Source organism: Carlito syrichta, unplaced genomic scaffold (assembly GCF_000164805.1).
Source record: "Carlito syrichta isolate Samal-C Ts95f unplaced genomic scaffold, Tarsius_syrichta-2.0.1 Scaffold307155, whole genome shotgun sequence".
Classification (NCBI taxonomy): Eukaryota; Metazoa; Chordata; class Mammalia; order Primates; family Tarsiidae; genus Carlito; species Carlito syrichta.
The window spans coordinates 365,620-392,834 of record NW_007251251.1 but is presented as its reverse complement, the minus strand read 5'-3'; the positions used below and the strand labels follow the sequence as shown (position 1 = coordinate 392,834).

General features: G+C 49.1%; 2 protein-coding genes and 1 long non-coding RNA gene across 8 annotated transcripts in view; 2 read left to right on the top strand and 1 right to left on the bottom strand.

Annotated features, from left to right (window-relative positions):
* NXPH3 (neurexophilin 3) overlaps positions 1–858 on the top strand; it is a 6,139-nt gene extending 5,281 nt beyond the window's left edge. The window contains exon 6 of the mRNA XM_021715484.1: positions 178–858. Coding sequence (XP_021571159.1) covers positions 178–228 — 51 coding nt within the window. The 3' untranslated portion in view covers positions 229–858. The remainder of the gene's footprint in view (positions 1–177) is intronic.
* Positions 859–17,694: 16,836 nt separating this feature from the next.
* LOC110596197 lies at positions 17,695–18,995 on the top strand. Its single transcript, XR_002482306.1, has 2 exons — positions 17,695–18,292; positions 18,326–18,995. It is a non-coding gene; the product is annotated as an uncharacterized LOC110596197 (long non-coding RNA).
* The window catches only part of SPOP (speckle type BTB/POZ protein), a 79,485-nt gene continuing 71,107 nt past the window's right edge, over positions 18,838–27,215 (bottom strand). For all 6 annotated transcript variants that reach the window (XM_008063956.2, XM_021715493.1, XM_021715492.1 and 3 more), the window contains 4 exons: positions 25,908–25,963; positions 25,278–25,400; positions 20,971–21,113; positions 18,838–19,361 (listed from right to left, as the gene is read on the bottom strand). In XM_008063956.2, coding sequence (XP_008062147.1) covers positions 19,217–19,361; positions 20,971–21,113; positions 25,278–25,400; positions 25,908–25,963 — 467 coding nt within the window. In that variant the 3' untranslated portion in view covers positions 18,838–19,216. The remainder of the gene's footprint in view (positions 19,362–20,970; positions 21,114–25,277; positions 25,401–25,907; positions 25,964–27,215) is intronic.

Sequence of the window (27,215 nt, the reverse complement as noted above, 5' to 3'; positions counted from 1 at the left end):
GGGTCGCGGGGGGCGGGGCCGGGGTCCTGGGGCTGGCCCCAGCCTGAGGCTGTGGTGCCGCTGGAAGACAGGAGCACTGCGGGGAGGAGCGGGTGGCCTCCTGGGGCTTTTCCATCGAGCCCTAGGGGCACGCGGGGCCCCTGAGGCCCCTGGGCAGGCCGATGCGTGCTGTTCCAGATCAAGGCATGGAGGAGCCCAACCCTTGGCTCCCGCCATCCGGACGGCTGAGACAGGGCTTCCTGGGAGCTCCGGCCCAGCCCAGCAGGCAGCCCTGATTCCTGGTCCTGCACTCAGCCTGGCATGAGGCTGAAGTGGTGACCCTGGAGGTCTTCGCCGTCTTGACAAATCGACCATCTGTCTCCAGCCAGGCCAGCCCTTTCCAAAATTCCCTCCCTGACGGCAGTCCCCATGCCACCCACCCTCTTGTGGATGGCACATCGATCATTAAGCTGAGATGGGACGACTGTGGAAGCCCACCTGTGTGCCGTGTGTTCTCCTCCACCCTCATGACCCACACCGCCCCCAGCTCCTCTGGAGCTCCCTTGTCTCAGAGAGTGGTCAGCCTCAGTAGTCAGCCTTGCCTGTCAGACGGAGGCTCTCCGGCTAGGGGTGGTGCCTCCCTCTGGGCCTGGAGCCGTGGGCAGCGTGGGCAGGCAAGGCTGGGCCGCTGAGTGCCGGCTGGATCTGTTCCGTGTATCTGTCTGTGGGGGGGGGAGGGGAGGGAAGTCTTGTGAAATCACCTGGTTGCTGACTTCTGTGTGCAGAATCTTGTTCTTGGAGCAGGAAATAAAGCTTGCCCCAGGGCACTGGGTTCCAGCTGTTGGGGAAAGGGCCCCGGGGCGCCCTTCGGTCCAGACAGCATTTCTCTGATGGCCTCAGGACATGAGCTGGAGACCCTAGCACCTCAGGTCTCCGACAGCCCCTGGAGCTGATGCTCACTAAGGACTCAGGGCTTCCCTCTCCAGCATCTAATCGGGCACCTGAAACCTGGTCAGAGGTGAGGGGTGGGGGGCGTCTGCCAGAGCAGCCGGGGAGGAAGAGCTAGTGGGTGGGATGGGCCGGTGGGAGTGTTCCTGGTGCCCTCCTGAACTGCCAGCCAGGAGGCAGGGGTCCTAGCTCTGTCATCTTCTGCCTGCGGGGTCTTGGCCAAGTCTTCTCTGGTCTCCTTTCTCCATAACGTGAGGGGCTTGCCTGGTCCAGCGGTTCTCTGAAGTGAGTCACCCAGAGGGTTTGTTGAAACAGCTTCCAGGGCCTATCTCAGAGTGTCTAATTCAGCAGGTCTAGGTGGGCCTGAGGATCAGAGTTTCCAAGGAGTGCTCCGGTCCGGGGACCACACTTTGAGAACCGCTCGAGCAACCTCTAAATTCCCTTCTGGCTCTGGCCTCCCAGGATAAGACAATACCGATGTTCGCTCCCAGTTGAGATTTCCACCTGCCTCTCGTGGGGAAGGGGCCTGGCAGAGAATCCGGGGTGCTGAGTTTTCAGTCTCCCAACAAGCCAGTGAAGGGACGGGCTGGGTGAAGTGGGGACACGGAGGCCTGAAGCAGCCATTCCCTTCCCTGGCCGCCAGGAAAGCCTCAGCTTGGATGGCTGCCAGTGGCGCCTTGTCTGGGAATCAGTTGGACCCTTTGGATTCTGAAGGGAAGGCTGAAGTCCCACTACCAAGGTCACAGTGACCTCTCGGGGGGTCATTCTAAGTCTGCCCGGGTCCCCCGGGTCCCTCTTGACTGTGGAGCCGTAGTTTGGAGAATCCTGGCCTGAGTGTGGATGGTCTTGCCACCCCAGTCTTCACCTCTGCCCACAGTGCTCAACACGGAGCGGCTCCCTCACACAGCCCCGTCTTGTGTGGAGTGACCTGGTTTCTCTCCCCCGCTTCCCAGGGCCATCTCCCTGGAGCAGAGACTTGACACACACTCACCCCTCCAGTACACCCTCTCCCCTTCCTCCCTGGGGACAGGCCTGAGCCCTGCCATGAGAGGCTTGAGGCCACCAGAATCTGGAGTGTTCTTCCACTTGTGGACACCCATGGGATACCTCCGACAGCTCCATGGCGGGGGGGAGGGGAGCAGCGGGGCCCGGGCTAGTCGCCCTCCCCTGCCTGGCCTGGCTGATCTCTCAGCTGGAGCCTGGGGCACTCTGACCCACCCCCACCCGCTCCCCTGCTCCCACAGAGAGCCAGATGCTGCTGACAGCTGGAGGGCCTGGACAGCCTGGCACACGGTTCTGCCTGCACAGGGGTGGGTTTGTTTAATAACTTCATTTCCCCCTCATCACACGCTGCCGCCTCGTGCCCCTTTTTCTGCTTTCCCTGGAAAACCAGGAGCTCTTCCTAGCCGGGATTTTGCTAACAGGTTTCCTTCCGAGTCTTCGTTCTTAGGGGTAGCCCTCCCGTCCCTGCTAGTCTTGCTGGATACTTCCTGTGCCCCCTTGATCCTCACATAAGGGGTCCCTCCAGCTGCCTCGGCCTCTTGGGGAGCTACGTCAAGGACATTCCCTGCGGAGATGGACCCCGGTCACTCTTCCCGCACAAGAGAGCAGAATCTTCTGGAAGGAGCCTGTCCCCACCCCACCCTCAAGGCCCAGCTCACACTCCAGTCCTTTGGCCTCCCTACCTGCTGCCCTTCAGGGAAGTGTGAAACCTCAGATTTTGGGGTGGCCGGTGGTCGTGCTACCCCAGCCTTTCCGCCTAGCTGGGGGCTGCCCCAGGGCAGGATCCTTGCCTCCTTAGTTGCAGTGGAGTCCCCGGGACAAGCCTACCAGACCTGAGGCTCTTGGAGGATGCAGCTTGTATCTTCCCATCTGGGGCTGGGAGGTCCTTGAGACCGGGGGTTCCAGAGGGCAGAGGCTGTGTCCTCCTCATCATACTGGAGTCTCCCTGAGGGCAAGACCTGTGCTGTGGATGGAAGGGGAACAGCTTGTCCTTTTCTGAGCGTCAGGACACCTGGGCTGCCTCCGCCCTCAGCTTGGCACGAAAGCGCTGTCTGGGCCCCAGCGCTCCCATACTGGGTGGGGGGATCTTCCTCGCAGTCTGAGAAGCTGATAAGGGGAAATGCAAGGTAGGACAACTGGCAGCAATGCTGAGTCGTCCTCCCGACAAAGCTTAAGGCGAAAGCATGCGGGTGTCCAGGTCCCTCCTCCCTCCTCCCCCTTCTCCTTCCCCGGGATGAGCAAACGGGAACTGAGTCACCCCCTTTCCCATCCTTGGCAGGAACGCCGGTGACCTTGCCTGTGGCAGACACGGGTGGCGAGGCCCATTGCTCAGAGGTGGAAGGAGAGGGGAAGCTGGGGTGGGGCATTTATGGGGGTGGAGGCAGCTGAAGGGCAGGGGGGACCAGGCACCCGCATCACCAAGTGGCTCTGGGGAAGGACTGCAGGAAACGCCGTGAACCAGTTGCATTGGGACAGGAGCCAGTGTCATGGCTGGGAGTGGGAGACAGAAATGTTACTTCCGAAGACTGAGTCCTTGCTGCCAGAACCGGGGGCTGGGGTGCAGGCGCAGAAAGTCACCGCCAGCCCCACCAGGCAGAGGCAAGATGGGGTGGGGGAGGCACCTGTCAGTGATGCTAAAGTCCTGGAGAGGCAGCTGACGCTGTTGCCAAGGCACACATGCCAGAGGAGACCTGCCACTCGCCACTTGGGGGCTGGGTTCTCGTTCCATGGGGCCCCATTTCCTGTAGGCCTGCCAAACCCAAAGGCCGGCCTGATAACACTTGTAGTAAAGGGTGTCTGGTTCAAGACCTCCCAGGAGCTCATCTTAGGGCTACCAGGCTGGGTGGTCCCAAGGGACATGCTAGTGCCTCTCAACCACAGAAGCTGCCAATGAGCTGGCGACATGGGTGTTGCAGGAAGATACTGCTGGGTCCTCTGTCATTTTTGAGCCTGATGGCTTTGGACAAATGGCATCACCTTCAAGCCTCCTTTTATGAAAAACTAGGACTCTACCTACCCTGGTGCCTTGTGGGGAAAATTAAATGAGTTGCTCAACAAATGTTCCTTTTTGTATGTAGGGAAAGGTTTATGTGAACTCCAGCCTTGCTCCTGGTATGTAGGCAGAAGGTCCCCAGGCTGGATGTGGGAGACCTAGGTTCCTGTCCTGGTTCTGACCCATGATGGCAGAGACTGCCGACTGTCCTATGATACTCACGTCCCCTTCTCCGTGGTGATGGGATCCTCTGTTAGTGGGCACATGGCTATCTGAAATAAACACTGCATTTCTCTGCCTCCCTTGCACCTAGACGTAAAGTGATTAAGATCTGGCCAGTGACATTTAGGCCAAGGGGTCACATGGCAGCTTCCAAAAATCTTAAGTCAGTGGATGTACACCCTCTGCCTTCTCTTCTTTGTTCCGTCCTTAATCCTACCCGGAATATGTATGTGATTCCTGGAGCTCCAGCCGCCATCTTTGACCATGGAGATAATAGCCATATCTAGAAGTGGCCGAGCCGTGAGCTGGAAGAAGTCTTGGTCCCTGCACCTTCTGTGGAACAGAAATACTGTACCAGCCCTCAACTCCCTTCAGACTTGCATGTGAGATAAAAACTACATTTTTGTTTTCTTTGAGTCGGGATCTCACTCATGCTGGAGTGCAGTGGCACCATCGTGGCTCACGACAGCCTTGACCTCCTGGGCCTACTGAGTAGCTAGGACCACTGGCATGCACCAGCAGGCCTGGCTTTTCTTCTTCTTCTTCTTCTTTTAGTTTCTGTGGGGACAAGGTCTCACTATGTTGCCCAGGTTTTTCTTGAATCACTGGGCTCAAGAAATCCTCCTGCCTCAGCCTCCCGAAGTGTTAGGATTACAGGTGTGATCCATCGTGCCTGTCCAAAAAAATTCCATTTCTAGCTTATTTGAGCCACAATGCTTTGGCCTCTAATTCTCGCAGTTAATTCTAGGCCCACCTGGTTCAGTGGATGTGTTTTTCTCACCTGTAGAAGTGAGACGATGCTCACATATCTGACCACCCCCCAGGGAGGCTGTGTAGACTCCTGGCAAGACAGAGCTTGAGCAGGCCCTGGCCGTTCTCCTCCTTTCCAACATCTAGGCATACAGCCTTCGTTCTGGAGACAGAACAAGTGGCTGCTGCATTGCAGGAGGCTCAGGAGGGGCTCAGGAGGCCTCTCTCCCCCTGTCTGAAAAGCCTCCAGTACCCAAATCTACCCCCTACATGTCTGAGCCCCCATCAACATTCTGATGTTGGTGACACACAATCCTCGTTAAGGGCCTGACTGATCCCAGCCAGATGGGATCCTAATTTAATTAAAACCCTTTAATTACCTGCTACAACACAGCTTTGGAAGTCCAATGCAAGGGGGCCTGTGAGGGAGGGGCACCGTCGGAGGGCAGAGCGGCGGCCCGCCCTTTGAGCACTTGAGGGCCCCAGGGGTGCCAGGCATTTCTCCCACCCCGGCAGGCACAAACCGCAGGGAACAGCCGGTGTGGCCCGGGCTTCCAGCTTGGTCTACACGGCTGGGCCAAGCGGGGAATTGGAGCGAAACTAGCCCTGGGGAGCAGAGGGCCAGGCTCTTGGCCTGAAGCTGTCCATGTGGGTTCTGTGCTCACACTGAGCACGCACCACCTGGCAGAGTTGGGTCCGAGCCCTCCCACAGCTGCCTCTGCCCAAGACACTCTGGGTGGGAGCAGGCATGGCTCTGATGCCTCCAGAGTGGCTGGGCCTGAGACACAGGAGAACCTCTGAGTCCACCAAAGGAAAGTCGAGTCCTGGTCAACAGGGTCTTTTCTCAAAGTGTCATCCACCTGGGACGGGGCACAAAAGGGGGTGACTTGGGTGGGCTGCACAGGGGCCATGTGGTTTCTTTGGGACTAGTAAGGACCTTTCAGGGGGCTGGGCCTCCACTGGCCTCTCCCTGTGGAGGCAGAAGGAAGGAGGCCAGGCCAGGCCCGAGCCTTGGGAAGGGCAGACGCAGAAACCCAGGCTTGTGGGCTGGGCTGTTGGGTGGACGTCATATGTTCGCACACCTTCTGTTCTCCCGTAGAACCTATTCACTCAACAAACATTGTTTCCTAAAACCTCAGAACGTTCCAGCTGGTCTTCCCTGGGTTAGGAGTGCCAGGTGAAGAGGTCTCCACTCACACTTGAGTCAGTCTTAAAGGAAGAGAAACGTACCACTGGAGTCAGTGTGAGCTTAGCAGCTGAAGCAAGACATCCCAAGACGAAGGAGAAACTCAAGTGGGAAAAGCCAGAAGTCCCAGGCCCCCTTCACACCTCAGAGATCCTCCTTCCGACACCAAGGCCAAGGGGGCTCTGAGTTTCACTTTGTTGAACAAGTTCCCCCCTCCAGTCCCCATGGCTAGTGCTTTGTACGCCTGCCCTCCCCACCACATCCTCCTTTCCAGAATCCTGCCTCCACTTCTGACTCCATTTGGTGTCCCCCCTGTCCCCAGCCTCCGTGGCCTCTAAAGAGCCTGCTCCAGCCCTGGGCTCGGTTGCATCTAGATGCTGCGTGGCTGACCACCTGGGCCCCTCAGCGCAGAGGTGGATGTCCCCGCTAGAGACGGGAACAGGAGCTGTCCCCCCCTCAGACTGGAGACTCCTTGAGGGCAGGGGCTGTGTGTCCCCTCGGTCTAGAGATACCCCGGAGGCAGGATGGCACGTCCTCTGAAGTGCGGTGGACAAGCTGCCTGCACGAAGGTGTCCCGGCTCCTCCTCTGTGTGGGAGGCCACTCCTCTGTGCCTCACTGGATGGCATGGAGGTGAGGTCCTTGCCTTCACCCCCCCAGAGAGGCCGCAGCAGGAACACGTAGTCGCACGGTTGGCACTCCAGCATCCCAGGGCCTGGCTGGGAGAGTGAGTGGGGCAGGAGGGGGATGGCGGCATGCCAGGGTTGGTGCACCCCTCCTGCCCAACCCTGTTATCGCATGTCTTCTCCAGAAAGGACTTCAGAGTTGTGCCCAGGTTAGCTCCTGGGCACACTGAGGACAGGTCTTGCTCCGAGTCACTTAGTCATAGGAAGAGCCAAGACCTCCTGGTCCCCAGCCTGGTGGCTTCTCTTTCCATACCACCAGACTTCCTGGCCCCTTGTGGCTTGGGGAAGAACGGCCTACTCAGTCCTGGGGGCTGGGTGCCCCAGTCCTTGGGACGAAGGCAAGGCCATGCCCACTGTCATGTTTGAAATCCTACTGCCGGGGGTTCATGATCTAACCACCTTGCCTCTCTCTCTGGGCCTTGACTGGCAATTCTTCCCCCACTCACTCCTGTGGTTACTGTGAGAGAGACTGGGAAGGGGAGAGGGCGGGTGGGATTCTGGAGCCAGGTTGCCTGGTTTCTAAACCGTGTTCTGCCGTTCCTAACTGTAGACCTTGGGCAAGTCACTGAACACTCTGTGCTTTGGTTTTCCCATCTGTAAAGTAGAGATGCTCTGTCCCCCACAGAGGCCTGTGTGAGTGGGAGCTGTGTTTGGCATGGGGTGGCACTCAAGCTCGTGTTCCTCTGCCACCCTTACCTTGGATGACAGCCTACACCACGGCCCTCCCTGCTCCTGCCTGCCTTGGTGGGAGGCAGGGGGAAACATGGTCATGGGTTCCAGCATTCCTTGCTGCAGGAAGAAAGGAAGAACGTGCAGGTGGTCAGGATCAGTGGCTCAGCCTGTAATCCCAGCACTTTAAGAGGCCGAGGCAAGTGGATTGCCTGAGCCTGCGGGTTCAAGTTCAGCCCAGGCAACTTGGAGAGACCTCGTCTCTAAAATAAATCAAAAATTAGTTGGGCATGGTAGCACACGCCTATAGTTCCAGCTACTCGGAAGGCTGAGGGGGAAGGATTGCTGGAGTCCAGCAGGTTGACGCTGGGGTGGACGTGAGTGAGCTACCGCACTCCAGCCTGGGTGACGGAGTGAGACGCCAACTCAAAAAAAAAAAAAAAAAAAAGAATGTGCAGGAAAAAGTCCCAAGGGCAGGTCAGTATGCAAAGGGATCTTCTGGCCAGGTTCACACCTGTAATCCCAGCTCTTTGGAGGCTGAGGCAGAAGGATCACTTGAGGCCAGAAGTTCGAGACCAGCCTGGGCAACACAAAAAATGAAAAAAAATTAGCTGCGTGTGGTGATGAGCACCTGTTGTCCCAGCTATTCAGGAGGCTGAAGCAGAAAAATCACCTGAGTCCAGGAAGCTGAGGCTGTGATGAGCTGTGATCCACTGCCCTCCAGCACTGTGCTCCAGCCTGGGTGGTAGAGTGAGTCATTACTCAAGAAGATATAAAACAAAATAAAAAAGGAATCTTCTTTCGCTTTCCTTGATTCTGGCCAAGAAACGGGGCGCTTGGCTGCATTCCTTCTGCTCCTCGGCCGAGAATCGCACTTATGTAGGCACTCGGAGCCCATTCTGGCGAGTTTCACATGCCCTGCCTGGTCCTCCACCCGTAAACACGACACAAGGCTCAGAGAAGGCAGGCGGCCAAAGGGTCTTTATTTCGAAGCACATAGTTAAAAACACCTGGAGAGCAGCTGCCAAGTGCTCTCCTGCCTTGCCCCTCCCCCAGTCCTGGCCTCTCCCCCGGCGATCCCAGCCATGGACTTAGCAAACCCACTCCCTCCTTCCCGCCTCACCCACCCTCTTCACCTCCACCTCACGGTTAGCTTCTCATCAGCATGGATGGCCCATGGTGTGCCCTCTGTGAACAGGGTTGTAAAACTTGTCCCTGTGTTTGACTGTCACTCGAGGTGGGGGCCATGTCTGTTCTGCCACATGGGGAGTTCTGTGAGGACAGGGTCTGGTGTGACCCACTTCTTTCATACTTTGAGAAGGGCCAAGTGTACAAGGTACACACGGGGCACACACGGGGCTGGTCGGTGAACCTGTTGACTCACAGGTGAACTCAACTCAGCTTCTACCACTGGGTTTTTCACAGGGACAGAGAGAAGGGAAGGGACACAGGCGAAGAGGCGGGGAACCCTGCCAGGCTACACTGGTTCAGGTAAGGCAGGGGTGGGTAGGGGCACGAGGTGGAAAGGTATCAGTGCCCCATTTACCAGTCTTGGCAGCTCCCGGGCCTGGGAGGGGAGGGCCCTGCCGTCACTCAGCCAGGCGCTGCCATCTGCCACATCTCGGCAGAGATCAGAACTGGAGGGCTCGGTGCAGGCAGGTCTTGGTTTTTTTTAAATGCAGCAGGATCAGGCTCAAGATGTCACTCTAGTGAGCAGGACTGAAGACAGGGAGAGAAATGCCTAGGAAAACGGGAGAAATAAAGGAAACCTCCATGTTCCAGGAGGGAAGAACAGAGGGCAGAAAGGGAAGGAAGGAAAGAAGAAGAGTAAAAGGAGGAAGAGTGTGTGGAGAAGACGGGCCTCACACAGTGGGTGGGCAGCCATCTTACCCAGGCTGTGCGGAAACAGCAACGGCCCAAGTGACTTCTTCTCTCCAAACCTTTAATTTTTTTGCAGAGATAGCGGTCTCACTATGTTGTCCAGGCTGGTCTCCAACTCCTGGGCTCAAGTGATCCTCCTGCCTATGCCTCCCTAGTAGCTAATTACAGGCCAAAGCCACACACATCTGGCTCCAATCCTCATTTTCATGCCTCTGAGTCAAAGTTCTTCTGCCTCACCTCTTACCTTCCTCTCTGGAACGCCTCCACTCCTGACTCTTGGAGATGATCACAATGGTGATAGTGAAGATCACAAATGAAGAAGGAAAGACTTGGTGCAGGCTGGTCCTCGCCTGGGACCTCTGTGGCCTCTACTCCTCCATGTATTATGACAAGGGAGTCACCAGCAGCCTCGCAGGACACCAGGCTGGTTGGTCCAGTCAGGGTGTTTTTTGCAGAGAGAATCCTATCGCAGGAAGGGCCCACACTGCCCAGATGCCCATTTCGTGTCTCATCGCAGATTTCTATTCCATGCCAAGAAATCCTGAAAGGAAACGGGCTCAAAAGGCCACATGTGGTTTAGTTTAGAAACAACAGTTAATACACAGCAAGAACTGAGACATGAGCCGCAGTTCACCTTTCTGGGCCTTTACTCAATGCCAGGCACTGTGTTGAAGATGTGACATGTATTTTGTCGTTAATTCTCCAACAAGAACTCTGAGTTATATACCCACTTTACAGATGTAAAAACTGTAGCTTAACTGGGCCAGTGCTTTGGCCAGGGTCAGAAGTGGTGGCGGGAGAGGGAAGTCAGGCTCCCAGACCCCAGAGGCTGCGCTCAGAACACCAGCCTGGTTGGCCCCAGTGTTGCCTGCATTCTCACCAGTTCCTCCTCAACAGCTCCTTCAGGTAACCTCCACGCTGTCCCAGGAGTTCACAGCCTCTGGCCTTTTTTCTTACCTAAATCTGAAAAACACGCAAGTCACTAGATGTAAACTTGCTAACCTCCCAGTATCAGACAAACCCACTTGTCTCTGCAGGACTCTCCTATCCAGAGAGGAATCGTCCCTGCCTAAGCCCACCCACCCCTTTCTCCTTCCAGACCCTCAGAACCTCCTGGTGGAGATCATCACTCTATACGACAGGATCTGGGAGGATCCTCCACTGGATCCTTCGAATAGCTTTCAACTTGCGCATGTCTCCTTCATCCAGAAAACCCAAACACCCCCCTGCACTTTTTCCTCCTCTAGTTACCATCCTTTGTCCTTCTCTTCAGTCATACCTCAAAGCCTGGCCTGTCCACCCACTCCAGTCCCCACCTCCCACCCACTCTTCACTCCAGTCCAGCTCTCTTCCCTGCAATGGTCCTGGCTAAGGTTACCGATGACTCCCACACTAACTGCTATGGGCATTTTTCATCCTTTTAAAAAATTCTACAGCATTTGATGCTAGTGCCTTTTTTTTGTTTTGGGTTCCCTTGACTTTATCTTTTCTTCCTGTAGATCTATCTCTGGCCACTTCTCAGCTGTGGCAAATCTTCCTTGATCAGCCTTTAAATGTAAGAATTCCTTGGCTGGGCATGGTGGCTCATGCCTGTAATACCAGCACTTTGGGAAGCGGAGGCGAGGAGTTCAGGAGTTAGAGACCAGCCTGGGCAGCTTGGTGAGACCTCATCTCTACAATAAATCATAAAATTAGCCAGGCGTGGTGGTGTACGCCTATAGTTCCAGCTACTTAGAAGGTTGAGGCAGAAGGATCACATGAGCCCTGCAGGTCAAGGCTGCGGTGGCTGTAAGTGTGCCACTGCACTCTAGCCTGGATGAGAGTGAGACTCCGACTCAAAAAAAAAAAAAGAATTCCTTAAGTTAGTCCTGGGCTCCCTTCTCTTCTCACTCAACCCCTCCTCCACTGGGATCTCACACCCCAGGGTGTCCTGACACCTCCATCTTATCTCCTAGGGCCCTCTCTCCAGTCCCCTGCCCCTCTTCTCAGCTCATCAACTCAATGGCCCACATGATCCCTTCATTTGGATTTCTCAATGTGTCTCATAATCAACTAGGGAAATACAATCAATGACCTAAGTGCCTTCCAGCCTGTTTCCCTCCCACTGGTCTCTGTTCTGGTGGATCCCATCACACTGGCTGGAGTCTTCCTTGTTCTTACTCTAACCAATTCATCGCCAGTTCTGCCAAATATACCCCTAAATCTCTCAAATCCCTGACTCTGCTCCCTCCCTGCTTCATGCTCCTCGGTCTCTATACTCTAGTCAGAGAGTTTCTTAAAAATGCAAATTTTGTCATTTCTCCCACCTAGCACTGCTCTTGGTCTAACATGCCCAGGGAGGTCTTGCCACGCTGGCATCCGACTTTCTCAGCCTCTCCTCACTCAGCCTCCAAGCCTTCCCTGGCTCCTAGAAAAACGGGGCAGCTCCCTCCTGCCTCAGGGCTTTCTGGACACAACTCCTCTGTGTGGAACGTGCCTCCCACGCTCCTTAGATCGACAGCTCCTCATCCTCCAGCTATCATCTCAAAAGCCACTGTCAGGGGAGACGTTTGGATCTCCAGCAAGATCAGCTCCACTAAGAGGCTCCCGTGCACCTTCACATTTCCTCCTGGGCACTTACCATAGTTTGTCATGATTCATCTGTGGGATGGTGAAGGATGCTCTCTCCGCATTACTATTTCATCTCCACTGACGGCAGGGACAGGTTACTGTCGTATCCCTAGAAACTAGCGCAATCCTTGGCACATTGTGTGTCAAATGTATAAATGAACTATCATTAGCAAACAGCAAGGGTTATAAAAACTCACTATTAAAGGCCAAACCAAGGCAGAGACTCTTAACCACTGGTGGCAGAAGACCTTGGGGGGGTTCATCATTGGTGGGCATGCTAACCACTCCCACCTGCCTTTTTTTTTTTTTTTTTTTTTTAGTTAGGAGTCTCACTCTACTGCCCAGGCTGGAGTGCAGTGGCATGCTCATGGCCATCGCAGCTGCGACATGCTGGGCTCAGGCGATCCTTCCACCTCAGCCTTCCAAATAACTGGAACTACAGGCATGTACTACCACATCCAGCTAATTTTTTGACTTATTGTAGAGATGAGTTCTTGCCAAGTTGCCCAGACTGGTCTCGAACCCCTGGACTCAGGCAATTGTCTCACCTCGGCCTCCCAAAGAGCTGGGACACAGGCTTGAGCCACCGCGCCCAGCCACGCTATCCTTTTCACAAAAAAATCTTTGTTCAGAGATAATGGGGCAGGAAGGATGCACTATGCAGACCTCAACTCCCCGAAATTACTGAAGATTAATGTTGGATGTGTCAGTTGCAATGCCTATTCTTCACTAGTGTTTCAGTAAAATATACACTTCAGTACTGGTAAGAAATAGAAAAATGTGTTAATTTAACTAGAGAGAGTAAAATGTGTGATATGACTATGGTTCCATGTATCAATGTCAATGGGCCTTTAAATTTCTGGAAAGAGGCAGGTGTGGTAGCTCTCATTGTAATCCCGGCACTTTGGGAGGCGAAGGCGAGAAGACATTGGAAACCACACCAGGAGGGACGTCGAGATGGCTCGCACCCACTCTCTAGAGCCAATCATTACATTTTCAGGAATTTTGAGAGCTGACTGTTAAGCAGCCATTATTAAACATTTAATAGTATTAACATACTATTAGTAAAGATAATGAGTACTCAAAATGCATCTCTTCTCTTCCTAATTATTTTACCTGCCCAGGCTTGGCTCCAGCGATGTCACATTGGTAATGTGAAATCAGCCATGGTGGGTGTATTTATGCTATAGACACTGGCAAATTCTACTAATTGGGGTTTACATAATGGGGACTGCATGTTCACCTGTAGTAGTAGCACACCACTAACCCAAACCATCGGCTCATGAAAACACCAGCCGGGCACGGTGGCTGTGGTAATCCCAGCACTTTGGGAGGCCGAGGCGAGACAACTGCCTGAGCCCAGAGGTTCAAGACCAGCCAATAAATAAATTTAAAAAACTAGCTAGGCATGGTGGCATGTGCCTGTAGTTCCAGCTACTTGGAAGGCTGAGGTGGAAGGGTCGCCTGAGCCCAGCAGGTCGACTCTGGGATGGTCGTGAGTGTGACACTGCACTCCAGCCTGGGTGACACAGTGAGATTCCAACTCAAAAAAACAAAAACAAAAACAAAAAATACTGAATGTATGACGCAAACTTTTACTTGGAAGACGAGCAGGTTGAAGAAGCATAGAAACTTGTCTTTAGGAAATCATTCTCAAAATTGTGTGAGGGTAGAATGTAACTTTCTCAGTTTAATGCTTTACTGTTCTATCATCATGACTTTCATTACAAATATCAGTTACTAAAGTATCCATAAGCCGGGCTCGGTGGCTCAGCCTGTAATCCCACGCCTTTGGGAGGCTGAGGTGAGTGGATTGCCCGAGCCCGCGGGTTCGAGATCCGCCTGGGCAGGCGAGACCTCATCTCTACAATAAATCAAAAAATTAGCCGGGCATGGTAGCATGCGCCTGTAATTCCGGCTACTCGGAAGGCTGAGGCGGAAGGATTGCGGGAGCCCAGCAGGTCGAGGCTGCGGTGGCTGGAAACGGCCACTGCACTTCAGTCCGGGCAAAAGAGTGAGACTCCAACTGGAAAAAAAAAAAAAAGTATCCATAATTTGTAGAACAACCTGTAGACCATTACTTCTAGACAAAACAAACATGCTAACTAGATTGAGATACAAATTCTTAAAAGAGTGTAGGAGCCTGTAATCCCAGCACTTTGGGAGGCCAAGGTGAGTAGACTGCCTGAGCCCACGAGTTCGAGATTCACCTGGGCAAACTTGGTGAGACCTCGTCTCTACAATAAATCAAAAATAAGCCGTGTGTTTAGCCGTGTGTGGTGGCATGAACCTGTAGTTCTGGCTAACTGGAAGGCTGAGGTGGAAGGATCGCTGGACCCCAGCAGGCGAGGCTGCGGTGGCCAGGAGTGTGCCACTGTACTCCAGTGTAGATGACAGAGTGAGACTCCAACTCAAAAAAAAAAGTTAGATTAAATTAAACATATATATATATATATATATATATATATATATATATATATGTAGGAGATTTCCTTCCTCTCCCTGCCAAATCTCTAGAAAGAGTAACTTCTATTCAATCGATGTTTGCTTACCTCCTCTTGGCTTCTGCTCCACCATTTGACCAAAACTACTGTAAAATAACCCCTGACCGCCTTACTGCTACGTTCACTAGCTTCTTTTCAGTCTCCAGTTCCATTACTTCTAGACAAAAGGATTGTTTCTGCCTCCTCCATCAAACTGAGTTAGAAGAACAGAAATTCTACCCTCCGCCCTAGGGCTAGCCTAGCATGATGTCTGGGGGCCTCCCAGGTGCTCAGCAATTGTTTGCTCAATTGGTGGCCTGAAATTTAAATCTGTGGCCTTGAGCATGTCACCTCACTTTCTATGGATATCTGTTTTCTCAGACATAGAAAAGGAGGTGAACTACGTTGGGCCCCTTTCTTCCTTCAGCTTGTCAATAGCTCACCTTCAAGGGTATTGTGAGGGCTAAAGTTCTCCCGATTTCAAGTGAGTATTGGAAGTGGACATGTCCACTTTACTACCATAAAAGCTCTTGGATTTTCACCTTCTCTTTGGTTCTTGGGTCTAAGCCTCAAAGTGCTTCTTTTGCCTTCTGTTGTTTCTTGGCTTAGACCCAGACTGAGTGACCTTGAGAAAGTTACATCACCACCTTTCCAAGCTATATAACTGGGGTGGAAGGAAGACACGCCAGCTGAGGCTCAGAAGTCCTGCGAGCTCTGTACACAGCAGGTACCAGGGCTACATTTCCAGACTTGAGTTACGCACATTTTATCTTCCTAATGTTTCCCCTGGAGTTGATCCCCTTCAACTCATCTCTGTTGTTTGTACTGAATTCCCTCAAGTCTAAAATTCTTTTTTTTCCCTAGAGCTGCAGAAATCAGAACCAAACAGTATTCCAGATGCCACTCTCTACTCCAGCAGGATAGGATTTAGAGGGGGAGCGAGCATCTTGCTAATGGCTTAGCGGCATAAAGATCCCATCAGTCAACAACATTCAAGTTTCTGCTCTCACCTGGAGGTCAATGCTTCTGGTTCTCCCAGCTCATTATCCCAAATACTGATCATCCTACATCTGCTTTCTTGCTTGCTGTTTTCATGAGGTGTCCACCTATGGGGTCAAAGGCCCCCACATGGCGCGGTCACCTCTGAAATTAAAAGGGGAGAACACATACACATTGCGCAAACACGTACGTAAAGAGCAGTCCGGTGGTACTCACCTGAATGTTAGATTAGTCAGCAAGCCATTAGAAATGAATCTAAATGATGCAGGGCAGAGTTCAGTGAAAAGTCATGAGATAAAGGAAACATACAGGGCTCAGGCTGATTAAAAAGATAATTAGTTGTGGAAAATAAGGTTGGGCTCTGGCCAAGAATTCGTCTTTGACAAAGATAAACCAAAGGATCCAATACAGTCGTGTTGGGGGGGATTTAGCTGTTCTTTTATAGGAGTTGAAGAGCCAGAACAAAGCAACAGTCAGTTTCAAAGTGCAGCTCAACTCCCCCTCTGTTTGTTGTTCTGCTCATAAACATACAAGCTGTTTCCTTTCATCTGCGAGGGCTCATACAATATGGAGATCCCACAATAGATTTAAGCCAGATTTTAAAATGAATGCGCAGAGCTGTGGTCAAGCCAGAGATCTTCTGGCCTAAGAAAGCTCATGATGTCACTGGTTAGAATTAAAAAAAGAAAGAAAGAAAGAAAGCTCTTTAAGACCAAAAAGGCTAGCAGCCTTACCAGTGAAAAGAAAAAGAGGGGAATCTCTTACCTAAGTTGGTAAAACCCATAAAGGTGTTTGAGATGTCTAATAACAATGCCAAGAGGTTTAACGGTAATATAGGGAATGGGAAGCATTTTCCATGGGTGGCCAGAGAGATGGGGGGTGGGGTGATCGAGAAGAGGACATGGGGATGACGCCAGATACTCTGTTTGGACCTGAAACTGCAACTCTAAAGGTTCTGTGAAACTACTTGCCTGAATTACTGTTTTGATAAATAAGCCATATCCTTGTGGAATTGAAATCTCCAACTGTTCCACTGGCACGGACATCTCCGCAGTGACAGCACATGCCCCAGATTGTGGAGTTAACTTGAATTAAATTTCAGATGTGGGGGAGCTAAGGAAGGGGGTGGCGGCAGTGGGAGGTTTATGAACAGTATGCTAGGGCTCTGATGTTGTCATAACCAGATGGCTTCAACTGTGTCATTTAAAACAAAAACAAACATATCCAGAAATAATAAAATAACGACAGGAGATGCACTGAGTGGCTTCACCTGTACCTGAAATCCTAACAGCTTTGTACTCATAGTAAAGCCCATGTTGGAAACTGCACCAATACTCAACATCCCAGAAGAGACCTTCATTCTGCCAGAAACTAGGTACCAGGACTGCTCCCCTCCTGAGGGCATGTGACCTGAACCTGCCAGCTCCCAATCCACAGTTTTCTGTGAATGAAAAGGAAGCATATCTGAAGCCTGGTTTGTCCTCCCAAAGCCTCTGAGGAACAGCAGCAGCACATTTCTAGAGCTTTGTTCTTGCTACTCCCACAGGAAGGAAGCTTTACTTCCAACTTCGTACCTAAACATTTCAGAAATGGAACTTCCTCCAGGTAATTACATAATTTCCAGGATACTACATTAGATCTGGCACTTATCTGTTGTGGTCCTTCTCTGGGATTCAACTTTTCTCATCTATAAAATGGGATGATGATACCTCTCACCTGTCCCACCACACTCATCAAACTCTTGGGAAGTTCAAATGAAATAATGTATGTGAAGGTCAAAGACTGAGAGCTGCAGAGCAGACACAGCGCCTGAGAGACAGTGTGGGTGGAGGACACTGTGTCTGCCCTGGGTCCTGGATCTGTGTGCTGCTCGGGAAGGTTGGGCCGGAGGATCACATGGAGAACTGGGTACCTCCTCACACAGGTGACCCTTCCCAGAGGAAACCGTGAAGGACAATGGAGTGGTTCCTAATGAATGAACCATTCATTTGATTATATTATATTAATACATCCTATCTAGCCATTCCAGGTGCAGTAAGAGAAATGAGAACTGGAAAATGTACGAAGGCCGGATTCCACTGAAGGGAAATGGAAGGTGAAACTGGCTGAGGCTCCATCTCAGGTCACAGAATACACACCTTGGTCAGAGGGACAGTGCGCCCCCTGTGCGTGCCACTGTCCTAACAGAGCTATGACAAGTGAACCCCAGAGCATTCTTGTGACCTCACTGGGAGCTCAGACATTATCTTCTCTGGAAACAAATCAAGTCAATGACAGAACGATTTAGAGAAAATAATTTCCCTTTATTAATCTCCACATTCATGTCCCTGGATCCTTCTGTACTTGTGAGGAAAAGGCAGATGGGAATTAGATCTTAAAACATAGAGGTATGGAAAAGTCCACTACCATTCCTTGCCTCGGCAGAGGTGGTGGTCTGTCCCCTCATCGAGATGTGGACTGGGATACTCGAGAAGAACAAGAGAATGGCTGACGCTGATGGCTTGCAAAGGAAACCTGAGATTACAGAGACTCTGGAAGTCTCTTGTATTAGACATTCAACCAGAATCTCTGCAAGCTGAAAACTCGGACTTCAACAGCCCTTAAGCAAGGAACTCAGACCCAAGAGACAAGGCAGGTAGTGAAACAAAAGACCAGAGATACCACACAGTACAAAATAGTAATTATTTATATTTTCAAAAAGAAAAATTAACATTTGGAAGTTCTCCCCTGCAGGAAGAGGGGCTAGTCAGAAGGAACAGAACGGCTCCTATGCAGGCGGCAAGTCAGGTACAAACAGCGGAGCAATCAGGGCTGGGGTTTTGTCACATGGCATTAATGACAACATTTCCTTTCTCTTCTTTTGTTCTGTTTGTGCTGTGTGTGTGTGTGTGTGTGTGTGTGTGTGTGTGTGTGTGTGAGTGTGTGTGTGTGCGCTGTTTTTTAGAAAAAGGGTGAGGTGGGGGGGAGAGAAATAAAATCAGAGAAAAATGCCAAAAAACATTTTCCACAATATCTAAAAACAGAGAACCATAGTTCTTGTCAAGACAGTATGAATTCTGGATGAGTTATTTTTTCCAGTTTTCAACACCAATAAAGATTTTTGCAAAAGCCACCACATCAGAACACGCATTTTCCAGATCAAATAACCTCCTTCCCCTTTCCCCTTCACTTGTCATTTTTCATAAATGGATAAAAGGACGTATTCTGTTCTTGCAAACAGTAAGTGCTAACAACGAGAGCTCTTCTGATACTTGTAGGTGGTGAGAAGCTGTCATAAACAGTCAAGTTGGAAGGACTAACATTTGTTTCTCTCAAGATAAATACTATTGGAATCCACAAACTGATTTTTGGGAAATTCTGCAAAAATCCTTTCTTCTTTCCTTTTCCCTTCTCTTAAAACTCCATGTCCTTTCTTTCTTTTTTTTTTTTCCTTTTTGCTCCAGGCACCTGACGATTTGTTCTGCTCAGTCAGATGCAGACAAGTTTCTCCGAAGTACCACCGCTGGGATGTCCTCGGGGCCAGCGCCTAAACTGCATCCCCATAGTATCAAACCTGGCCAGGCCAAGGGAACACAGTGACGCAGCAACAGGCTTTCATTAGGTTGAACAGCCCCGAGTCCTGGGCCCTTCCCTCCCCCCCACTTCCCCCAAGGTATTTAGTGCTGTTTTAAAAGTCTGGGCCACAGTGCAGTCTTTCCACCTCACAACAGAGTAAAAGCTCCACAGATTGCGCTGTCTACCTGGTGGTCAGTGGCAGCAACAGTGGCTGCTGCTTCTGGAAAATAAAGGAGTCTTACATCAGGCAGGATCTTAGGACTGCTTCAGGCGTTTGCGTGGGGGTCCCAGAAAAGGGCACTGTGCTGAAGCCAGAGAGCGGTATGCCTCGGCCACCAAGTGGGGATGTGACACCACCATGGACTTCCACCCAGAGGTCTCCAGGACGTCCGAAGCATGACTAGGAGAAATGCAGAGAGAGGTGTTACCAAAGGGAGCAAAAGGAGGATGAACAGCCACCTAGACAGCCTAACTTCCCAGGGCTTGGAGGAAAGGGTGTAGGCACTAGAAATGCCGAGACAGAACCCTTCCCGTGCATGAGAATCTGCTTGCTAGACTAGGGACCAGGTTGTGGCTGTTGTAATTCTAAAAACTAGGACTTCTCAGCCACTACACTCTCAAAAACAGAGTGGAAAGTTCCTCAGGCTCTTCTCAATATCATCAGTGCTCTCTCTAGTCACTGGTAGTGCTGATGGGGGGGGTTGCAGGGGCTCCCTCAGTCACAGCTCTCTGCTTCCACCTGGCTTGCCATTTGCTAGTTTTGTAACCACAGAGCAGATGACAGCCTGGGGTCTATCTGATTATCAAAAGAGGTGATAATAACCATACTTCATTCAGTGGTAGAGTTAACATCCAAAAGGCTTCAAGCAAGTGTCAGGCACATGGTGAGCGCTAGCTCAATAGGATCAACATTTATGGGTCTCTTCCCTTCCTCTCCTGCCTGTTGGCAGCTCCTTAGAAAGAGCCTTATAACTAGATGGAGAAGACATTATTTCCTGACTTTGGGCATTTTCTGTGTTGAATAATGTCCGCTCATCTACCTGGAACATCTTAGACCTGTCTTTCCCCAGAAATATGCTTTAATGAGGGCTTTTCTTCCTTGGGTTTTTCCCAACTTTTGCTCCCCAGCAGGCAAGGGAGTTGAACATGCCCCACTAAGAAGATGGTACAAATCACCTTGGTTCCTTCAAAGTCATTCAGAAAGACATAATGACAAATCACCTGTAACTTAAGATGAAGGAACAAGCCAGGCTCAATTATGGCTCAGCCTATAATCCCAGCACTTTGGGAGGCTGAGGCAAGTGGATTGCCTGAGGCTGCAGGTTCGAAACCAGCCCAGACAACTTGGCAAGACCTCATCTCTACAACATATAAAAAAACAATTAGCCAGGCATGGTAGAATGCTCCTGTAGTTCTAGCTACTCAGAAGACTGAGGCAGAAGGATCACCAGAGCCCAGCAGGTTGATGCTAGAGTGGCCATGAGTGTGCCATGGCACTCCAGCCTAGGCAACAGAGTGAGACTCTAACTCAAAAAAAAAAAAAAAAAAAAAAGATGAAGGAACAGACCTAGTAGAGTGAACATTTCTCAAAATAGTATTTAACAACCACAGCTACTGAGTCTCTCTTCTCTTTTCTTCATTCTACAATTCAGCATTAGATACATTTGATCAACTCATAAAAAACATATTTCTTTTCCCCAGAAATCTTGATCTCTTAAGTCACTGAGCGTGACATGACATAAAGGTAATATCACTAGGGCACACAGCTTTTTCAGGCCAGCGAGGTATCATTTTCATCAGTTCCAGCCACTATGAGGAAGCAAAATGCTTCACTTATCCAACAGGATTCAACCCATGAAAGCAAAACCAGAAGGAAAGATGAAAACTCTATACTTGCTACCAAAAGGTTAATGAAGCTACTTGCCTGCTTCACTCACTAATCAAAGTCATTCTCATTTCTTTAGCTATCCAGCTATTCTGAAAGAAGAACTTTGAAGATGGCAACTCACTAGTTGATGAAATCCACTGCCTGAGTTTTCAACTGATCTGCGCTGTGGAGGTCAGCCAAGATGAGAATTTCTGCAGCGTTCTCCACGGACAGGTTACTGCAGAGGGCATCTTCACACATGACCTTTAAACGCTCCAGGGCATACTGGAAAACACAAGAACTGCTGTCGTCAGAGCAGCATGGTTTGGGGCCGGCCAACGCTGAGGTCGTCTTCTTGAGCTGTGCCAACTAAACACCCGAACAGAATCACACAGACCAAGAAAAGCTACTACTGCAATTATAAAACGTATATACTCTGAAGGTCAGATGTTTAAGTCTGAAATGAAGACAGCTAAAATAACTTGGGCAGCTGCCATTTAAGTTCTAAAGCCTACCTATTCGAAATATGGCAATTACAAAGTATACCTGCATCCTAAAATTTACACTATCTCCTGGCTATGATGGAAGTCTTTCTTAAACCATCACCACTTAATGCTTACAATGAGGAATTAGCCTGCTTCAAGTCAAAAGGGACTGTACATTTAACATTTCTGTGAACTTTTTACTTAGAGTCAGACACGGGCAAAGCCCAGTCCTTTCTTTTTTTTTTTTTTTTTTTTTTTTGAGTTGGAGTCTCACTCAGTCGCCCAGACTGGAGTGCAGTGGCCACTCCTGGCCACTGCAGCCTCGCCTGCTGGGCTCCAGTGATCCTTCCGACTCAGCCTTCCGAGTAGCCGGAATTACAGGCATGCGCTACCACGCCCAGCTGATTTTTTGATTTATTGTAGAGATGAGGTCTTGCTGCCTAGGCGGGTCTTGAACCCACGGGCTCAGGCAATCCACTCACCTCAGCCTCCCAAAGGCGCGGGATTACAGGCTGAGCCACCGAGCCCAGCTAAGCCCAGTCCTTTCTACGGCACTGTCACTAGCCCGGCAGGACATCCCAACTGGCCCATGAGGCTATGAAAAGGTGCCCTACGGTGACTTTTCCCAGCATCTCTGCCACTAGTTGTTCCTGAATGAGGGTCAACCAAAGGTCTCCTTTTAAACAGAAAAGGATCGATAGAGTTCTATTTTGTTGGTTAAGATTCTCAGGTTAAAAGGACAAAGCAACAGAGACCCTGAATCCAGTTTCAGTTTAAAACTTTGTTTTCCAAGTAAAGGGCATACACGCTCCTGCAATGGCAGGCCTAGGTTCATGCTGGGCACATCTGATCTAGGTGACTGGTTTCGATGCAACTCTGCTGCTTGCTCGCCAATGTGAAATTACGAACTGACTAAGGAACTTCAGGGATAAGAAAGAGGAAGGAAATCAAAGGAGGCACAAAATGAAATGTCATTAATCAGTTCACAGGAGAAGAGTTTGCTTTGAGGTTATCCAAAGTCTTCTTCCAGGCCCTATCTTGAGGGCCCCAGAACTCAACACACAATACCCCTTCAGGTTGATTTGTGGCAATCAGATCAGGACAATTTCATTGTTATGAATTCTGGATGAGGAGGCATGTCTGCTGGCACTGTGATCTCCGGTAGCAAAAAGAGAGTTTTACTGGTTTTAATTTTTTTACATTTGAGTAACTGGAAAACAGTTTACACGGAGAACAGGAATGACACTAGACAAGCAAGAAATGAGGTTGCAGTTTTTGTTTTAAAAGGCTGCAAGGAAGGCTGAGTAAATGTTCAGTCTTTATACAGTGCTGCCCAGATGATTCCTCCTATCCTTTCTCAATACATTCTTTTAAAAGGACTTTTATTGTGAATAGCTCTGCATAATTAGACAAAAGTAGCCATTCTTATCCCTTGGGGGCAAAGTTTTTTTCTTAATTATGCTTCTGAAAAACGTGCCTAATGGCAGTACTTACCCAAGACATTGAAATTGTGTCTCCCAGGCCTGGCCGATGTGTTTTGTTTTGTTTTTGGTCTAATTACACATGTCCCCAGGAGACTGAAAAAGCTCAGAAGAAGCTGTTTCAGCCTCCTGGGTAAATTCTAGATGTTTAGATCCTTCCATGAAAGATTTTTTATTCTGTTTTCCTAAAACTCACAAAAGAGGCGAAAGGTAAAAATGTTTTCAAACAGGCTTGGAGCAAAGATTATCTAATGGGAAATTCTGAATGAAATTTGAAAATGTACCCTTCAGTTACTTCTCATTCACAAATTTAAAGCACTGCCATGATTCAACAGCTCTCTCTTTTAAAAATGCAAGGTAACACATTGTACTGAAAATATCATCCTTGGAATGGCAATTCAGGCTGATCACTCCATGCCCCGTGCACTTCTCTGGCTGAGGAGCAAGAATGAAAAACCAGGAGCCCAGAAGTTTAACCTTGGCTCTGCAGATATACAACTCTGGGCCTTAGAATTCCTGTCTAAAAGATGGGTCTTGCAATTCTATGTATCCTTATAGGATCCAGAAGATGAGGAAGATAAACACCTGATGTGTATACGTATAAGTGACTGCTTCACTGAAAAGCTGAGGGCAGTCGGGCAGAGTCACATTAACATTATAAAAGGTGGGCAGTCGGTTGTATCTTCTATTTTCCCAGAGCTTGCAGAGAATACTTTTTACTGTCTCCATCAAAACCAAGTTCCCCCAGTCAGAATTGAGGTAGACTGGAAGGGTATGGAATTTTCACATTGCTTAACTATACTAAGAAAGCCTTGAAAGGTGACAAGAAGGACAACTATTCTTCTTCTTTAGGAACACTGACTGGGGTGCCATGCTCCATCCTCTGCATATTCTCCAATAAGCTGATCAACAGAGATAAAGCCTCCATACACATGGGCACTTTCCTCTGTCCTCAGGCACAAAAGGAGGAAGAAGAGACTTCCCTTAAGTAAACCCTGGTGCCCTTAGGCTAGAGTCCACTTTCTCCTCAGGACAGGTGTGGCAGCCCCATGGCAGGAAGGGGGGCACTTCCATCAGAGAACCTCCTTTCTCAGGTTCTACTGCTGGTGGGGTTTCAGTCCTTTTAACACCCTCATGCTACTCACCCCTGTCCCCCAACATATGAAATGCTTCCGCAGGATAAATACCAATCCTCTCACCGCCACCGCCCACTCCCTCTCCACCACCCTGCCATAGACCTCAGGGCCTACAAGTGTACACCACCAAGCTCTCGTTGATGTACCCACACAATGAAAGGCAGTTTCCCCATGTGCACGTTGGGGAGCGCTAATCCTCCAGGTGATCCTTGAGAAAAAGGATTCCAGGGTTAACTAAACTGGAGACACATAGTGTGTCATACTCCCTTGTAGAAAACTCGCAGTGCACATTAACATGCTACAGGTTCTGAGACATCCTGCAGTAAAACAGCAACTATTTGACTCAGTTAAACTCAGTGTTTCACAAACCTCTCCCCCTACCTAATTTCTGATATTTCACCTTATTTTGGGACTCACTGACCTGTTATTTTAGGTGATCATCATACTTCTTTAATTCTAAGATCCCTATTTTTATTTTCACACTGTAACATTTCTCCAATTGATATGTGTCTTACAAAGTATATATTTACTATAGTGGTACCCAGAGAGTCATTAATCATCTTACAATTTTGAAGAATACTGTCTATGTCAATAACTACTTAGGGAAAAATTGAAAATGCTAACCAGGACACCAGGTAAAAGATTACAGTCATCTCTCAGTATCCTTGGGTGATTGGTCCCAATAAACATAACAATCTGCAGACACTCAAGTCCCTTATATAAAATGGTGTAGTATTTGCATGTAATCTACGTGCATCCTCCTATACAGTTTAAATCATCCCTCAATTATCTATAATACCTAAAACAATGTATGTAAATGTTATACAGATAGCTGTTATACTATACTGCTTTTTAAACATTTGTATCATTTTAATTGTATTGTTATTTTTGTTTCTTTTTTCTCAAATATTTTCAATCTGAAGTTGGTTGAGTCCACACAGATACGGAGGGCTGACTGTATTCTCTTACTGACAACGTTTAAGCAAGTTAATAAACTAAAGAACATTTTGCAAATTATAAAGCACAATCCAGATGTTAGCATTCTCTGAATCTCTATAACTGTGCTGAAATTTAAGATGGGGGAAAGAAGGGAGGTAAACATCAAACTTACCCCTCTTTTCCATAGTTGGGTGACCACCTAGTTTAGTACTCAAAGCTGGGCACTTTTGAGACTAAAAAGGGTACTATTAATAATTGTGTTGGAACAATATGTGTAAGCCAGGGCTGTCTTGGCCAAACCAGAATATACACTCCTTTTAGCCACATTGCGACAAAGAAGTTCATTCATGAAAGTCAAGAGGTCAGAATACTGCCTACTCCTAGAATTACTTTTTATTCCTAGCTCACCTTGTCAGCAGCTGCCAGCAAATCATCTGCCATTTTGTCGAGGTTTGGAGCCTTCCCCGTGTAAATGAAGCACATCATTTCCTTAAAAACTTCAGGTTCCACATCATTGATTTCAACTCGATTCTATGCCAGAAAAACTGAAAATGAGAAACATTCCAACAGAACAAAATTCTGAAACTAAGCTATTTTCATGATTTTAAGTTTTGGTGAGAAGAGAAGCGTGTACCATGTAAAACCTAACATAGATGGAACATTTCCCTTTGCCCTATTTGACTATAATAGCCTTTTCTCCCCTCACATGTACCATCTTTGTTTTCTCAAACCCCCTCAACAGCAAACAATGATTATCTTTAATTTTTCCTGAGTTTTCTGACTAGAAACACAAGTCTAAACGCCCTCACCCAAAACTCTGTGCATGATCTGCGTGGGCATTATGTGAGTCCACTTTCCCTCCAATGCTTCCAGACCACCTCTCTCTGCTCTCAGAAGGAATCTGCTTAGGGACTTGTACTCCAAGTTAATAATACAGTAAGAAAAAAATAATTAGAAAAACAAATCTGCAGCCAAACAGGGAAATCATCTGATGCTAACTACCTGGCTAAAAAGACATGCCTCCATCCTGTGACATACCTTTTTGCTCTCTTCCATTTCATGTTCAAACATGGCACTAAAAACTGGAGAACGTGCTACAAAGTGAAAGGGAAACAAACAGTTAAGGCCACCACACTGAAATCTCTTGGTTCTTTCAAGTCATGATGAGATCATTTTCTTACCTATCCCATTGCTACAGTAAAGGGTCTCAGCCTCAAATTATACCAGAATTATAAAACCTCTATCTTCATACATTATAACAATGGGCAAATAATTATAATACATAAAGAAAGATAAGTATTTCCTCTACTCCAACCAATCATATTTTAAGGAATTCCTCAAGTTATTATCTATGTTGGATGACAATGCTATGTCCTCTGTAAAGAGCTAGGATTCAAATGAAAGGTTATTTATGGTCAAGCAGAGTGTCTCAACACCTGGGTTTTTGCCTGGAATGATGACATCATACTTTCTGCACCTCCAGGCATCACACAGCAAGAAGGTCAAGGTTGGATGGCATCCAGTAGGCAGAAGTGTATGCTCATTTACAGCAGGATACCTATCCTCCCAAACTATGCAGTATTAACAGATATACTGCCCCTAAGAGGCAAAAATCAGCCTTACATGTTATAGTGGCTTGTAGCCCTTCAAAGCACAACCCTACCTGATACAATCTTCTTACTTAGTATTTAATTTCTCTCATCAGGAACATTTTTAGTTTAGTTTTTCTCCTTAGGAGTGGAGATAATAAACAAAGGTTGAGAACTAGTACTCTAACCCATGCCCATTCTAATCCATGAACCTACCATGAAAAACAAGTAAACTCAATGTCAACCATAAAAAGTAGGCTTTGGTCACAGTTAAGATTACCAACCATTACCTAAGAGTGAAGGAACAGACAGAATATGTAGCAGGGCTCTAAGCTAACAGGGAGCTGAAACTGTTGGCCTATGGTTATAATGTCAGAAAGGACTAACTTTAGACCTGCAACTTTCTTTTTTTTTTGAGTTGGAGTCTCACTCTGTCGCTCAGACTGGAGTGCAGTGGCCGCTCCCAGCCACCGCAGCCTCGACCTGCTGGACTCCATCAATCCTTCCGCCTCAGCCTTCCAAGTAGCTGGAACTACAGGTGCGTGCTACCATGCCCAGCTCATTTTTGACTTATTGTAGAGATGAGGTCATACCAAGTTGCCCAGGCGGGTCTCGAACCCGCAGGCTCAGGCAATCCACTCACCTCAGCCTCCCAAAGGCGCGGGATTACAGGCTGAGCCACCGAGCCTGGCTAAACCTACCACTTTCTAACCGCATTACCTTGGGCAGATCACTTAACCCTCTGAACCTTGGTATT